Raw genomic sequence first — 16,619 nt, 5'->3', positions numbered from 1 at the left:
AAAAAAAAAAAAAAAAGAAGATTTTGGAGTTTTGCTCTTTATACTTCCGCATTGTTTGAATCCTTTACGATGGGAGAATATATAATACACATGTGGTTTTATAAAATAAGAAAAAAATGCTCAATAAAATCCTTGTGACTTGAACAAATGGTATCAAGTCCTGGACCGTCCGCAAGGCCAGTGAGGTGGGATGGGGAGCCGTGGGAAAATGTGCTGGGCCACTGCACCCGGTGGGGGGGCCAGACATGTCAGTGGGAGACGAGGCAGGGGCAGAACCCCTTCTGCCTCCCCGCATGGTGCTCACATTCCAGACCAGACTCCCCAACGAGTTGCAAAGAATCCACTGACCTAAAATGTCAGGGGAAAGATGAAGTAAGTATGGGCCAGCCACTAAATGATGTGCTGAGCAGCCATTAAAAATTATGCCATAGAGGGGCGCCTGGGTGGCTCAGTCAGTTAAGCATCTGCCTTTGGCTCAGGTCATGATCCCAGGGTCCCGGGATTGAGCCCCACATCAGGCTCCCTGCTCAGTGGTGGGTGGGGAGACTGCTTCTCCCTCTGCCTCTGCCCCTCCCCCCGCCTCGTGCTCTCTCTCTCTCTTAAATAAATAAGTAAAATCTTAAAAATAATTATACCATAAAGTAGGTCTAGGCTTGGGAGGTGCAAGGTACCAAACTGTACACTCCTATATGTAGAAGACATTCATGGATGTGTGCGGGTGTGTGCACACACATATACACATATGTGCATACTCCTATACAGATATATGCGTGCACACACACGCTCACACATACATGTGCGTGCACGCACATACGCACACGTGCGGTTTAAAAACAAAAATAATGAAAGGACATAGTCCAAATTGTGAACGGTAACTATCTTTGGGTGGGAGGACTTATAAATGATTTTGGAGTTCTCTTTGTTCTTTTTCATGTTTTCCAAATATTCTACCTATGCGTATTCCTCTTATATAATACCAAGACAATTTCAGTAATGACAATTAAGTAATTTAAGTAATGACACAATTTTATAACTGGGCTGTGCCACCCTCTGCATATCCTTGGGCCCTCATTAAGCCCCTTCTCTCCTCATGGGGGTCTAGCTTTCTTGTCGGAGATCTGGTTGCACAGTGCTCCACTCTCCTCCTGGGGTGGGAAACACATGGGTCTCTGGTAGGTTGGGGGGAGGGTGTCCAAGGACAGCTCCCTGCCCTGGACACTCCTGGACTCCAAAGTCAAGAATGCTGTGGGCAGCCTTCACTCCTGCAGAGGTAAACATCTGAAGTGAAGCCCCAGGCCAGAGACCTGATGAGAATGAAGGGTCCTTCTGGATGGGACTGCGCAGACACCTCCCCGGGTGCCCCTTCTAGCTCAGCCCTCCATCTGCCTGGACTGACAAGCTGGAGAGCCCCACCTCAAGCTCCATGGCCCGCTCAGGTGCCGCCAGCTCTCTAGGCACGGTCTGTGAGTAAGGCCTGGGATCCAAGTGGTCCAAGTTGAAAGCCTTGCTCTGAAATTTACTAAAGCTGCAGTAAGTCACTCAACCAGCTCGGAGTCTCCGTTGGCTCATCTGGGTCACTCCTAGGGCGCTGGGGTGATAATCAGAGCGGGGCTTCTTCATCTGTAGGGCCAAGAATACAGGAGTTGGCCAGTGGTAGTGGTACTTGTTCTGGGGGTACTGGAACGCAGTGCCTCGGTTGTACCCCTTCTAATGCAACACAGTCACCAGGTATCTGAGAGGTGGTGGTGTGGGGGCAGTGAGTGGGACAAGGGCCTGAGGAAGCAGAGATGGACAAAGATGAGGACCACGAGACGCTCCCATGCCGTGTCTGTGCATGTGGTGGGTGGCAGGGGTCCAGCTGAGACCCTCCGTGGAGCTCCGAAAATACTGTGCTCAGGCCTGTCAGGGAGCAGACAAGTCAGGAAACACCACTCTGACTAATTCTGAAGAGCAGCATTCTCCAGGTGGACCATACAGGGAGTGGGCACCCAGGTTAGAACGACTACAACAAATAGCAGGTGCAAAAGAAAGAAAAAAGTATAGGGAAAGTTTCCAGAACGTCAAAGGAGTGGCTGGAACACTTGACAAAAGGGAAGGGTTCTGCGCTGAGGCCAGAGGGGACAGGGCCATGGCCAGTGGATGTGTCCCAGTTTCCAGCTCAGAGGACAGAGGATGAAAAAGGGCGAGCCTTCTCCTAGTCAGGGGGAGCTGCGGGCCCTTCCCTGACAAGTGAGTATCCCACCTGCCCCTCTGTCCACCTTCCCAGACTGTCCATCCTGGAGAGTCTGACAAGATCATGGGAGTGGACTCGCCCCCTCCCCTGCCCCAATGGGTAAGGAGGAGGTTCTGATTGAATGATCACAGGAGATCATCTCTGAGAGGTGCTGACACAAGTGTCTGAAACAAAGGGGAGAGTGTCTGGAAATCAAGCGCCCTTCCAAAACCCCGCCTGCCACCATGGGACACAGATTTATCCACCCCTGTGGCAAATGCAGTCTGGCTCACCACCCAGCGCTGCAGGAGTCTGATCCGGTTGGGCTGTTTCTTCCCACTGCGAGGTCAGATTCACCCAACAAGGACTCTGTAAGTGACTGATGTCAGCCTGTGACGGCAGTTCAAAGGCCCAAAGGAGGGGTAGGAAACTGAAGCTGCCCGCCCCCTTTCTGGCCCCGATTCTGCGAGCAGGTCGTATACCGCCGGGGGGCGCCACCCGACGGGCCAGAGGCTGTTGGACCCTGTGGGGAGCATGGCTGGTTTGCACCCAAGCAACCCAAGGGGAGACAATGAGACTGTTTCTTCCTCTCAGCAGTGGTACCGTCTTGACACTGAGGGCATTGATGGGCTGGTTACCATGGGAACCTGAGCTGCCGAGCCCATCCCATGGAGCATGAGGCGCCCTTCCAACAGCTGATGGCTATTCATCCCTGTTCTTCGCCACGCGGGACAGAGGGCCTTGTGCCTGCCACCGGGTCTTCCAAATCCTCCAACAGCAGGGGCACAAGGACATGGCGAAGATCTGGGATTTGACAGGATGACAGGACCCATCGGGTCTGAAGCCGCCGTGGTGGGCTGCAGGCCACTGCTGGGCCATGCTCCCCTTGTCGCTGACCTGACCTAGATGCAAACTAGAGCATCACACAGAGGGTCGCCCCCAGGCACGAACACAAGCACAAACCCGGGAAAGGCCCGTCTGCTGGGTGACTCCAAAAAGAAAGGGATTAAAATGTAAAAAACGTGGGTGGCGATGGCTCAGCCAACTGATGTGGAGACATAGGAGGCGACCTTGCTCCTTCGCCAGTGCTCACCACCTCCTCCACTGAGAGGTTCTTGCGAGGCAGAAGCCACATCTCTTATCTCTGAGGGGCCAGCACCAAAGAGAGCACGCAGCAAACTCTGAGTAAATGAGTGCGTGTCCTCTGGCCGCCCTGGAGGGACCCCTCCGCCACCAGAGACATGGCAGGACTGGAACCGATCTTTGAGAACAGCCTGGAGGACCGACAGTGGATTGACTTCCCCGGGAAGCCCAGCGCCCAGGGGCAGAAACAGACAAGCCAGCAGGCAATGTCAGGGCAACGGGGCTGGGGACATCGGGCAGGCCTGCAGATGGCTGGGAAGGACGAGGGACTGACCAGGGGGTGGGAAAAGCATCCTAGGTAGAAAGAACAGTGTAAGGAAACCTGAATGGAAGCAGGAGCATGAAGTGGTTTGGCAGAGCTGGAGCTGGGGGCAGGGCAGAGAGAGGCCTTGTAGCAGGACACCCAGGTGAGAGGTGACAGAGTCCCCAGTTTGTGCTGGGCAACAGCCACAGGAAGGCAGGGGGGCCTGAGAGCCGTCCACGAGACCCATGACACAGGCTGAGGTACAGACCAGACAGGAGGCATGGAGGAGAGGGGTGGGCGGGGGAGGTGGCGGTGACTTCCGGGCCTCGAGCTCAGGCACCCGGGTAGATGATCCCTTCTGTAGACAGGGACCGCACAGCGAGGAGAAGGTCTGCAGCAAGGGATGACTAGTCCGGTTGATAATGTGCAAAGTTTGAGCAACTGAGTGTAGCATCGATCCTAAAATGACTGGAGGGATTGGGGCATTTTCTTTTTTTTTAATATTTCATTTATCTTGGCGGGGGGGGCACGAGTTGGGGGAGGGGCAGAGGGAGATAGAAGCAGACTCCCCGCTGAGCAGGGAGCCTGATGCGGAACTTGATCCCAGGGCCCTGGGATCATGACCTCAGCTGAAGGCAGACGCCTAACCGACTGAGCCACCCAGGTGCCTGGAGAGATGTAAGTTTCAATACTGATGAGAAGGCGCCAGTACAACTATTCTGGAAAGAACAATGCAGACATGCAGCACTGTGTGTGTGTGTGTGTGTGTGTGCACACATGTGAGCCAGGTGGAAAGAAGGAGAAACAGTGGCTAGTGGGGTCCACATAAACAGCTCTTTGTCAATGGCAGCAGATTGCTGAAAGGCTTTCTGGCCTGGTGGCTCACCCTTAGCTGAGAAACAGGGATGAGGGCCATCTGCCAAAGGTGATGATGGTGGAAGGGGGGTCAGAGGGGATGGGTTTGGGCCCTGGCCTGTCAGGCACCGGTTTGTGACCTGCACAAGTCAGAACCTAACTGGGCCTGAGCTCTCCTCATGGTTAAACAAGCCCGGTGCAAGGCTCCATGAGCGAGAACACCCAACACAAGGAACACTGGCTTGGGCACAAGCACGTGCCAGGGCTTTTGGTCAATGCCAAGGCCAAGCCACAGTCCGAGAGCCAGAAGGGAGGGGGAGGCAGTCGTGATAAATATTACTCAGAAGCCCTCTGCGTGCCAGGCCCTGGGAGAAGGAGCGGGGGGACACGTCAGCCACCTGGCCTGGGCTGTGGAAGACCAGAGGAACTACGTTTTAGAGGCAAAATCTGTGCAGAGGCTCAGAGACCCAAAAGAGCCCAGGATGTTCTCCAGTGTGTGAACAGTCCTTTGTGGCCCTTTTGCCACCCAAAGCCCAAGGCCAGGCAGAGGCCTCAGACAGGTTCTTCTCAGATGATGCTCTCCACCCCATCTACCACTCTGTTTGTCATGTGCACCCTTGGCTTCTGTCTAGAGAAACCCAAACTCTTCCAGTGGACCAGGCAGCTGAGCCATCCCTCTGGCCTGACTTTGAGTCTCCTCCTGGCCACCTGGCTCCACGCACGGTCACTCAGCTTCAGGCACCACAGCCCCGGCGGCTTCCGAGGGCAGGCCACTCAACTAAAACCACGTCCACTTAAAACTGTCACCATCTGAAGAAAGATGTCAAATGCCAGCATATGAGACCACGAGCTTTATAATCTCAATCTTGTCTGTACCCAGAACCTTGTCGCACCCAGAACCTCTCCCTTTCTGCTCCCAGGCCAGCCATGCACATGGCTCCCGGCTCGGACCATAAATGCAAGACAGCCTCAGACCAAAAATCAAAACCAGATAACAAGGTCACGGGTGACTGCTACTCTGGGCCTCCCCTTGTCCACCTTGAGCTCCTGACACTCAGATGGAAACAAATGCTGGCCCATTATTTTAACACCTGGCTAAAGCTTCAGCTTGTTTTTTTATCGTAAGAACAGCTGTCTGCAGCATGACCATACTCCCCTGCTGACAAGTGAATTATGCAGGCCCACCTGAAATTCTGAGCCAGGTATGTCCCACTCGGTAGCTATTTTAAGCAAAACTATTTAAGGCAAGTTCAAAATCATTTAAGGCTCTTAGATCTTTTTAGGAGCCCTGGCAGCCAGCCTGCCTTTTTATGTTCAGACTCAGAACCAACAAATTAGCTCAATACCCCAAGCAAAGCAAAAATGCAAGGGTAAGTATGGTGTCTAAGTGCCACTTTTAAGATAAACATCACCTCCAAAAGCTACAGATGCTGAGATGTTGCGATTTGGTCTGTGAGAATTTCTTGTGGCCATTCCTCTTCTGCACTTGGAGTCATCAGTGTCAAAGGCTGCAATGTACATAGGTTAGAGTGAGGGCCACGTGGGCCCCAAGATGCTTTGAAGGAGAAAGAAGCCTGGTAGGAGAGCAGGGTTCCAGCGCTCTGGGTCTGGCTCTGTCCAAACAGCCCTGTGATCCGAGCAAGGCCTTCTGGTTCCCTGAGTCACCAACTGCTTGACAAGCCAACCGGCCCAGCTCGGGCCGTCTAAAGCAGGGGCTTCTGACCCCAGGCCCACAGGCACCTGTGTGCCCACACAGACAGGCTTCAGATGATCCAGGAACACCATGACGTGTGCGTATGATGTGCATTTTTCTTTTTTTTCTCCCTTGCACAGGTCACATGTACCTACATATATGTGTATTTACGTGCATGTGCGTAGGTGTATGTATGTGCATACGTACGTGCATATCTGCACACGTGTACGTCACTATAAATTTTGATAGAAAAAGCACAAAATGCTGACACAATTTTGTATATAATTTGTATGTTACATATACAAATGTACATACCTACAGATGTATATTATGAACTAGAACACCGTGGATAAAGTTTCTTCCTTCCTCTCCCAGTTCCTTCCCCAGCCCTCCCTTCTTAGAAGCTACCACTAACCTGAATTTGATGTGGATGCTTCCTACATGTGTAAGCGCTCATAAATAATACAGAATTACTTAGTGTGTTTTTTAGAGTTTACCGCACCGTGCGTCTGCAACGTGCCTTTTCACTTGCCATCATTTTTGCGATTTATCTATGTAGATCCGTATCCGGTTAATGCCTTTCTAACTATTGTACAGCATGCCATCATGTGACTATTTTGATTTCATTCTCCATTCTTCTACTGATATATATTTAGGCTGTGTTTCCCTTCATTTAAAAAATGCCTCTGGGCAGCACTCTGCAAGGCTCCTTGCGCCCTCGTGTAAGATCTTCTCTCTAGTGGAAGCCCAGAGGTGGACCCGCTGATATAATTCTACCTCACTGCTAAGTGCCCCATTGCTCTCCGAGGTAGTTCTACCGATCCCCACTTCTACCAGCAGCATCAGGAAGCTCCGTGTGCTCACATCCTCGCCAACGCTTGATACGAACACTTCTCCACGTCTGCCAATCTGATGGCGTGAAGCGGTGTCTCTCTCGTTACTGCCTCACGTTGTGTTGTCCCCATAACTCCCAGGAAGGCTGAGCGGCTTTTCTCGAGTTTACTGGGCCACTTGACGTCCCTCTCCCAGTTTCTTCGCCCTCCCTGCTCAGAGGCTACTACTAACCTGACCTTGAGGTGGATGCTTCACATAGGGCATTGAATTCCCTATGCATACACTTCTCCATTTTTCTACCTGGCATTTCACTTTTGCTTATTGACTTATTTGATTGCTTTTTATTTTATTTTTTAAGATTTTATTTATGTGAGAGAGAGTAAGTGAGAGAGAGAGAGAGAGAGAGCACAAGCCGAGAGGGGAGGGGCAGAGAGAGAGGGAGAAGCAGACCCTACCCCCCAGCAGGGAGCCTGATGCAGGGCTTGATCCCAGGACCCTGGGATCATGACCTGAGCCGAAGGCAGAGCTACCCAGGTGCCCTGATTTAAAGCTTTTTAAATAATCTACGCCCTAACCTGTGTGTTATATGCCATAAATACTTTTTCTATTCTATTATGTGCTTTTAAACTCTGTAATGATGTGTTTGTTATACAGAACTCTTCATGGATCAATCTCTTCCTTTATTAGTTCTTTTCATGTCTCCTTTAAGAAACCCTTTCCTGTCCCAACATCATAAAGGTATTCCACTCTGGTTATTTCTAGCTGGATTTACTGTTGGGTAGTGTGTGGTGAGGTCAGGATCTGATTGTTTTCCTGAGTCATTTCTCTCAGCACCACAGATTGAAATGCCCATCCTTCCTCATCCATCTGTAACTCTTCTGTTCGCACATACACGTTCCCACACCTGCCCGGGTTTGAGCCAATTCCACTGCTGGATGGGACCATCCCCGGGGCCAACGTCCAACTGTCATGACCACCCCAGCTTCGTGGGAAGTTTTGTGCTCTGGCAGAGCCACTCCCCTTCCTTCTCAGGGTCGTCTCACGGATTCTGGGAACCTACTCTTCCATGTGAATTTTAACATACATTTGTATGATTTCATATCCCATATAAAACCCTGTTGGCACATCAATGAAATTACATTGAATTTAGAGATTAATGGGGGGGGGGGGCATGTGATAATCAGTCCTCCCGTCCATGAATATGGCTTATACCTCCATTATTCAGACCTTTTCTTCAATACATCTTTCAAATATTTTATAATCTTCTCCTGGTAAGTTTCACATTTTTTCTAGGTATCTAACAGCTTTTATGCTAGAGTGTATTATCCTTTCTTTTATCTTCTCAACAGCTGCTACTGTCGATCAAGCACCCTGTTCAATTCTATGACTACTTATAATAGTCTCTAGGTTCTCTTGGATTATCCACATAGTTATGCCATCTGTCAATAATGACATTTGACTCTTCCAAACTTTTCTTCCTTCCTTCCTTTCTTTCTTTCTTTCTTTCTTTCTTTCTTTCTCTCACATTGTGGTGCATTACCTAGGACCTCAAGTATCATGATGAATAAAGAAGTAAAAAAGAGGTTAGTTTGTCTGGTTCCTGATGATGCACATTTTTCAAAGAAGATCCACAGCCATGATCAATCTGAAAGGCTTCCATGTTCAAGAAAGGTGAATAACCTTTCACCTGAATAACCATCTCAATTACCTTTGCACCATGTAAAATACATGGAATCGGGTTATTAGTTGCATGAAAGGGAGTAAAACATTCGAACCAGCCGTCAGAGCATCACAAAGGCCCATGAGAAAAGCAGGGCTGTGAGTCAGGGCAGGTACCGGGCATAACACTAATTGCCCATTAAGGGTTTGGGGAAAGAGTCACACAGAGGACACTGAGACCAGAGAATGTAGCAGGAGACAAAGAGCGGGGAGCATAATTGTCAGAGGCGACACGCACTGTGTAGACACAAACAGCTTCCATGCCTTGCTTCCCCTCAGTTTACTTATCCATAAATCAAAGCTAATAATATCTACATCTTATTTATGAGTCACAAATTTTCCCGGCTGAAAAAGGCAAATAAAGTTTTTAAAGAGTTCTTATTGAGTAGGTAGAGGGTGGGGTGGAATGCTCCAGGCCTTTTCCACATTAGTAGTTTACTTGGGGGAGGGAGGGAGAAAAGCTGGTTTTGGAATAAAGAGTAATAGGCTCTCCTTGAGTAATCTCTCACACACACACCTCTGAGACTGCCCCGGATCCCCAACCAACTAATCCCCTCCGTTTGCAAAGGTCTCCACAGTGGCACCCCCACCCCCAGCACCCTGCCTCCCAAGCTGAGCCACCAGGCTACGTGCAGTCCACCCTGGCTGCACTGGACAGAGCTGGGGAGACGTGGAGGGACTCCCCCAGAATGTCCCAGGTCAGGGCAGGTACGTACCTGAAGGAACCTCCCCCACGGGCAAAATGAGAACAGCAGACTGCGTATGAAATTCAACTCGGGCGGGTCGGACAGAAGTTGTTTCAAAGCCCTGGCATTTTTGATTCCGGTGGACAGGAACCATGAGGGGGAATCGCCGTGCTTGCCTCTCGTGGAAATGTCCGGGAGCCTTACAGTTCAAGTTCTGTACCCCACCCCCGCTCCTTTAATTATAGGAGCCAGAAACCCAGGCACTTTGTAATTTACCGTGCAGCTCAAGAGTCACTTTTAGCTGAAGACAAATTGCCAGGCCACCTGGGCAGAGCAGTGAGGTGGATCAGGAGCCGGGGGGCCTTAGCAATCAATGGGGATGGAAGGCTGAGGACCACCTTCCTCGGTCTGGACCATCAGCCAGGGAGATTTAGGAACCACAGGCAGAAATGAAGCCAGTGCTGCCCAAAGGCAAAAACTTCAATCACAGGATGTTTGCAGAGACCTGAGCAGTCCATATAGATAGACAGATATAGATACACAAAAGACAGGATGGCATCCTCCCAGACACACTCGGACCCGCCATGTAGGTACAGAGCAAGCAGCAGACTCTACTTTTCCAGAAGGCCACACATTTCACATTAGCAGCGTCTGTGTGGGACTTTGGATGCAGAAGAAATGTCATTTACATTAGGGCCACACCACACTTTGCTGGCTTCTGTCACGGATAATGATGAAACTAAATTTAACACTGCCTGGCACCACAGTTTGAGTTATGAGCTGGCGCTTCCCTGCCGTTTCGCTTGATCCTCTAAGTGTATAGTTTGTAGGAGATTTGTTAACTGCGCTGAAAGGTCCCCTGGTGGGACAGCACATTTCAGTCCCCTGCAGCCCCTCCACCGGCCATAAACAAACCCTTTGCCCCACTGCCACTCTGTGGGGTTGGGGCAGGGGAAAGGGATCTGCCTCGGGGGTCCTTTGGAGTTATGCCACCTTCGCGCCCAGGGCTTGTCCTCTCTTGCTAACCCAGTAATAGCGACAGCCCGGGCTGTGGGAGGACTCTGGGCTCACTGAGCAGGGTCGAGCCCTGGCCTGGGGTTTTGCTGCCGGCCAACACTGGATCTTCCCAGCAACTGCAGCCGGTATGACCGACACCGCCCCTACAGATGAAGAAGATGGGGAAGTGACTTGCCTAAGGTCATACAGCTAGCATGCGGACAGCTGCCATTGGAACAGCGACAGAAGCCGAGAAACAAAGCAAATTCCAGGGGCCTGGAGGGGTTTTCAACGCAGGACCCCCTTCCCCCCCACCCCCCTGCCTCCAGGGCCCCTGCGCCGGCTGCAGAGTCCTGAGCTGCCGGCAAAGCCTCTGACGGCTGCCTCCAGGCTCCGGCACCGGGCCGCCCTCCCTCCCCTCCGGGAGCCGCGGACACCGAGGGAGCACGGGACACCGAGACTCTGGGCCATGCGCCTGTCAGCGCCGAGCGGCGGCCGGCCGCCCTGGCGCGCGCTCAGGGTCTGGAGCCCCGCGCCGCCCGTCGAGGGCAGCGGGGCCGGCGTGGCGGAGCCGGGGCTCCGAGGCCAGGGAGAGCGTGGCGGGCACTGAGAACAGCGCTCGCGGGCAGAGCGCGCGGCGCCCGAGACTGGCTCCCTCTCCCGCCCCGCCGGGCAGGTGCCCGCGCCGGGCCGCTCGGCCCCGCGGAACTGCCCCCCGGGGCGCGCCAGGCCTGCGTGGACGCCCCCCCCACCTCCGCGCGCCACCCGGTGGGCCCCGCCGAGCGTCCCCGGGCGCCTCGGTCAGCCACCCCCCGCCCCTCGACCGCGCGGGCCGAGCCGTTCGGGACCCCTGCCCGCGCGCGGCCGCGGCGGCGCCGCGAGCCGGAAGGAGGCGCCCCCTCGCGCCGTGCCCACCGGCGGCCGGGAAAGTTTTGGGCGCGCGGGGCCGGCCGCACTCACCTGGCCCAAGTTGAGGTAGCCGTGCGCCGCGGCCACGCGGTCCGCCGCGGCCGGGCCGCCCAGCACTTGCACTGCCCAGTGGTTGGTGTAGACGGGGCGCGGCGGCGGCGGCGCGGAGCAGGCTGCGGGCAGCGCGAGCAGCAGCAGCCAGCGCCAGGGGCGCGGCGCGAGCGGCCGGAGCCCGGGCCCGCCGGCGCCCCCCGCGTCCGCGGCGGTGGCGGCGGCGGCGGCTGCGGCGGCGGCCCGGGGCGGCGGCCGGGGCCCGGGCGCAGGCGGCGCGCGCGGAGGCATGGCAGCGGCAGGCTCGCGCGGCGCCCGAGCGGCGAGTGCGCCGGGGGGTGGGGTGCCTCCTTTTAAAGCCGCTCCGCGGCGGGGAAGCGCCGCCGCCGCCGCTGCGGGCGGGAGCGAGGGAGGAGGAGGCGGCCGCGGCGCGTTCCCGCCCGCGCGGCCCGGTGGCGCCCCTGGGCCCGCGCTCGTGCGGCCCGCACCGGGACCGGCGCAAGCTGCGGGCCGGGCGGCGCGGGAGGCCCGAAACGCCCCGCACCCCCACCGGGGAACTTCTCGCAGACTTTTGGGGCTCTCTGGACAGGCGGGCCAGGGCGGCCCCGAGCGGCGGCCTTGGCCCCGCGTGTTCTACCAGGAGCCCCGAGGGCCCCAGGGGCAGCTCAGGTGAGTCCAGACTGGTGAACTGAGGCCCTGGCGCCCTCCCACCCGTCGGGCATCCTGGAGGCCTCGTTCACCAGGTCGAGCTTAATCTCCTTTAAGGGTGGCCTTGCTCATCTCCGTGTGAAAGGGAAAGAAGCCACAAGGAAAGGCAGAGTCATGGCCCGGTTCAGAAGGAGGTCTGATTGAAGAGGCACGTTACGTTACGTGGGGCAAAGACAGTCGGCAGATTAGCCGGGTTCAGTGAGTGCGCAGGAGAAACCCAGGGGTACAGCCCCGAGGCTGCAGCCCACTTCGGGAGGCAGGTGGTACCCGTGCATCCCCAAGCTGTCCACGTCGTATCTGCGTGATCTCGGGCACGTTGCTGTCCTTGTTGAGCGTGGGGCTCCACCTGTAAATGGGGATGACAATAGTATCTACCCCGTAGGGCTGTTTTGAGGATGACATGAGCTCTCGCGGCGCAATAAGCTGCCCGTAAACGTTTGTGTTGATGAGCTCAGGGCCCGCCACACGGTAGGTGTTCACTTGCGTAGACTCTTAAAAGCTCCCACTGAGCTGGGACCAGTCAGTGGGAAAGTGAGTTGAATCATCCTTGCCCCTGCTGCCCGGAGCAGCCTAGAATGCACTAGCTAATTATTTGGTGCACCCTGGAGAATTACAGAAATGTTCACACTGTGAAGGAGCAAATGGTGAGAGGCGAGGACCCCTTCAGGATCTCTTCTCCCATTACTTTCAAGACCTATCGGTCCCAACTGGCCTCATGTGGAAAGCAAGCCTATACCTGATTAATACAGGAGAGGAAACAAAACATAGGCCCAGGAGGCCTTTGAGGTGGGAAGGCAAAACCACTGATCTGATGTTCAGTGCCTGGAAGAAATTCCTGTATAGAGCTCACTTGAGTCTGTGGCTTGGCACACAGAGGTTAGGCAATGAGGGGCAGGAGGGGTGGGGAGACAGCAGGATCCATGGAGGTGGCTTCCCCACGTCCCTTCCAGCCTCCCTCTCAGGAGCCCTTTGGTTTCGTAACTCACATGATTCATCCTTTCTGCAGGCGTGAGTCACCCTGAATGGAGGTGGGAGAACGGGAGGTGTGGTGGGAGGCCCAACAGGGACAAGCCAAATCCTTATTCACAAGGGCTCCTACCAGGGGCCCCTCTTGGAACCCAGCGATTGATTTCCCACACGTTTTTCTCTTTTCTGCACTAGATGCAACTTCTCCCACCTTCCTTCCCCTGGCCAAGTGTGGTCAGCTCCCTGGGCAGACACTCGAGGCCTGCACCACACTGCAGAATGCAGGCCCTTTGCATCCCTAGACATGTGCCCACCCCTACCCACTTAAGAGACAGCAGGCCCTGGGGTAAGCGAGGCTGCCCTATCAGGCAGACACATAGCCAGAACCCTCAGCCTGTCTCTTCCTGAGGTCACCCTACCTGTCCCCCGAGAAGGGACGCTGGACTGAGCCAGGGGGTTGGATTAGAGGCCCCACTCTGTAACTTACCAGCAACACATCTGGGCGACACCTGTCACCTTTCTGGCCCCTGTCCCCTGGACTGTGTCTCGGCTCTGCCCCAGATCCTGTGTTGTACTTCTTCAGGTAGGTGGTCCTCTTCAAAATAATGCTACACTGCACATAATCTAAGTTATTATGAAGCAACTCGTCCCTCCCAAGAGGGTCCCCCCAAGACAGCAGTGACTTTGACAGGCAGAGATAAGGGTTTTTCCATAATAATTTGGTAGATTAAGGGATTCAGCCCACTGAACTGAGGAGCCGAAAATGCATCAGAATTTTTACTTGGTGGAATCTGAATTTATTTTATTAACAGATCTGGTCCTTTCGAGCTAAACTTTGCATTTATTGTATAAGTGTCTGGACAACTGTCTTGGCCTTCAATGTTAGAGGAAGACCAGCTTCCCAAAATGAACATCCTAAATCAAATCACCTCTTGTGGGTTTCCTATTGATTTACTCGGGGACAGGATTAGCTCAATCACAGAAGTACCAGCCCTTGCACTGTGATAGGATCTGTAATAAAACTTGGCTGGTCTTCCTGCAGGGAGGGAGATTTACTCCTTCCTGAGGCTCCAGCTCTCCAGATGGCCTGTGAGGGTCCCACAGCTCGGGGCAGGGGCCAGGGTGGATGAGGGTGAGAGGGCTAGTGGGGACAAGACATGGGCCAGAAAGGTGATTGGAGTCTGGTCGTATTTCAGAAGTTTTTTTTTAAAGATTATTTTATTTATTTATTTGAGAGAGAGCGAGAGCATGAGCAGAGGAAGGAGGCAGAGGGAGGGGGGGAAGCAGACTCCCCGCTGAGCAGGGAGCCCGACGCGGGGCTCCATCCCAGGACCCTGAGATCATGACCTGAGCCGAAGGCAGATGCTTCACCGACTGAGCCACCCAGGTGCCCCCATATTTCAGAAGTTTTAGAAAATGCTAATACAGAGATGTGATATTTATACTAGAATCTTCCCAAATCAGACAAGAGGAGGGAGGGATCAGCACTGGGAAGATGTTATTGAATTCCGTGTTCTCGGGCCCACACTTGAGCCCTTCACAGCAAGTACAGCATGGCACAGCTGGGGCCAAGGAATGCCCAGCACTGCCAGGACCGCTGGGCAGCAGAAGGAATCACACAGCCTCCTCGGGTGTGTTGAAACAGAAATTCGATGCAGAAGTTGCATCCGTTTAAGCAACAAACACTTTACTGAGAAATTGCATTTTGGAGCTGTGCTCGGTCCAGCGGGCCAGGGGGGGCCTCCCTCAAAGAACGTCTGATGGGCACCACCTTCAGGATATTGGAGAAGAACATGCACTCAAAGCCCAGCTTCACCACGATTCATCTGCTACCTCTGGCGCGTTGCTCCAGTATCTTCTGCTGGAAACGGCAGTCATGGTGCTGTCCCCGGGGCCGGGCCCCGGGAGGCCAAGAGGAGCTCATGCATACAGAGCCCCTGGCCCAGCACCTGCTACTGCTGAGTAAGCACTCAACAGTGGTGACCTCGGGGACCAGGCTGCTGCTGGGCACCAGGAGCCCTAGAGTGAGGAGGATGGGATGGGCAAGGCTGCACGCTCTGTCCCTCTGTGGGATTCACGGGCATGTGAACATTCAACCCTTCAGCCACGCCTAGTTGCACGTTTTCTCAAATTTTAACATCTTGGACAAGGGAGGTCCTAGGAAAGATAGGACCTCTCCCCTACCTCCCACCCCTTCACCCCAGTCCCCGAGAAACTTTTCCCTGGTCCCAGGTTTCTACAAACCAAGGGTTCCCCAGCTGGTTCCACTTTCTCCCATTCACACTTCTCTTTTCTCTCCTTTTCATCCATCCCAAATCCCACCCGAGGCTGTTCCCTCTGAGTGGTGGGTCAGGGGTCTTCCCCTTCTCCGTCCTTCTCGGAGCTCTGCCTTCCACACTGTGTTAATGCCCATAGATCTTGATGTCTCCCCAGTGTGGGCTCTGTTTCATGTTGGATTCTACTCCTTTTGTCGGGGGTGGGGGGTGGGGGTTGTTTGACCATCTGAGCAGCACAAAGCCCACTCCACTCCCGCCCACTCTTTGCCTCTCTGGTTAGACTTTCCCTTTATATCTAGATACTCATTGTCTTAAGAAAGAGCCTTGTAAAAACTGCTTCTCCTGCAAAACAATTATCTCGCAATTATGTATCTTAGTGTTCCTTTCATAAACTCCCACATGGAAATTTAGTGTCAAACAAGGAATTTAAGAAGCAAAAAAGCAGAAACTCCCTGAGAAGCTCTTCCCCACTAACAATGAGAGCTTTGCAATTTATCTGGTTTCCCTTTTTGCCTTGGCTTCCAGGAGGCTCAGAGCCACGTGTGATAGAAAATCACAATTGTTTATTTCCTCCTCCCCACAGCAGTTAGAATGCCTTTGGGTTTAAGTGCTAGAATACCCAACTAAAATGAACATGAACAGTAAAGATGGAATTTGGTGATAGGTAGAACCAGGGTTGCTAATTCAGCAGCTCAGTGATGTCAGGGCTCAAGATAGCTTTTCTGGGGACGCCTGGGTGCCTCAGTGGGTAAAGGGTCTGCCTTCAGCTCAGGTCATGATCTGGGGTCCTGGGATTGAGCCCTGCATCCAGCCCCTACTCAGTGGGGAGCCTACTTCTCCCTCTCCCACTCCCCCTGCTTGTGTGAGCACACGCAGATACACTCTCTCTCTGTCAAATAAATAAATAAAATCTGTAATTAAAAAAAAAAAGATAGCTTTTCTGCACTTTGCCGGGCTTTCTCCTCTTGCGCCTAAATCACTCCCTCAGACTGGAGCACTTTGTTCTCTCAAGATAGCATCCAAGGAAAGAAGGCAGGACACCCAGCTTATTTCCCCTCAGGCCCTACTGATCAGAACTGGGTCACAAGCCCACCCCATCTGCCAAGTCGTCATTGACCACATGAATGGGTTACCCAGGTTGGTTTGTAGCGGTGTTGGTTTTTCTCCTGGGGCAACATTACTGCCCCGGAGTGAGCAAAACCAGAGATCTGTTTGCGAGGGGCTGCTCTAGGAAGGCTGTTGGGTGGGCACCCAGCAGGTTCTACCATCTTTTCTCTGTTTCTATTATATCGCCTTTCTATAGATCTTGCTGGCACAGGGCGGACTA

The 16,619-nt window shown here is 53.6% G+C and overlaps 1 protein-coding gene across 2 annotated transcripts in view; it reads right to left on the bottom strand.

The window, feature by feature from the left end:
* Positions 1-11,633, bottom strand: part of PCSK6 (proprotein convertase subtilisin/kexin type 6) — a 167,102-nt gene extending 155,469 nt beyond the window's left edge. For both annotated transcript variants that reach the window (XM_081831543.1, XM_081831544.1), the window contains exon 1: positions 11,343-11,633. In XM_081831543.1, coding sequence (XP_081687669.1) covers positions 11,343-11,633 — 291 coding nt within the window. The remainder of the gene's footprint in view (positions 1-11,342) is intronic.
* Between the last annotated feature and the right edge of the window lie 4,986 nt (positions 11,634-16,619).

The sequence above is a fragment of the Leptonychotes weddellii genome, chromosome 9, assembly GCF_054177405.1.
Source record: "Leptonychotes weddellii isolate Sample4059 chromosome 9, ASM5417740v2, whole genome shotgun sequence".
Lineage (NCBI taxonomy): Eukaryota > Metazoa > Chordata > Mammalia > Carnivora > Phocidae > Leptonychotes > Leptonychotes weddellii.
The sequence above is the reverse complement of the archived record's forward strand: the minus strand, read 5'-3'. Positions and strand labels throughout refer to the sequence as shown.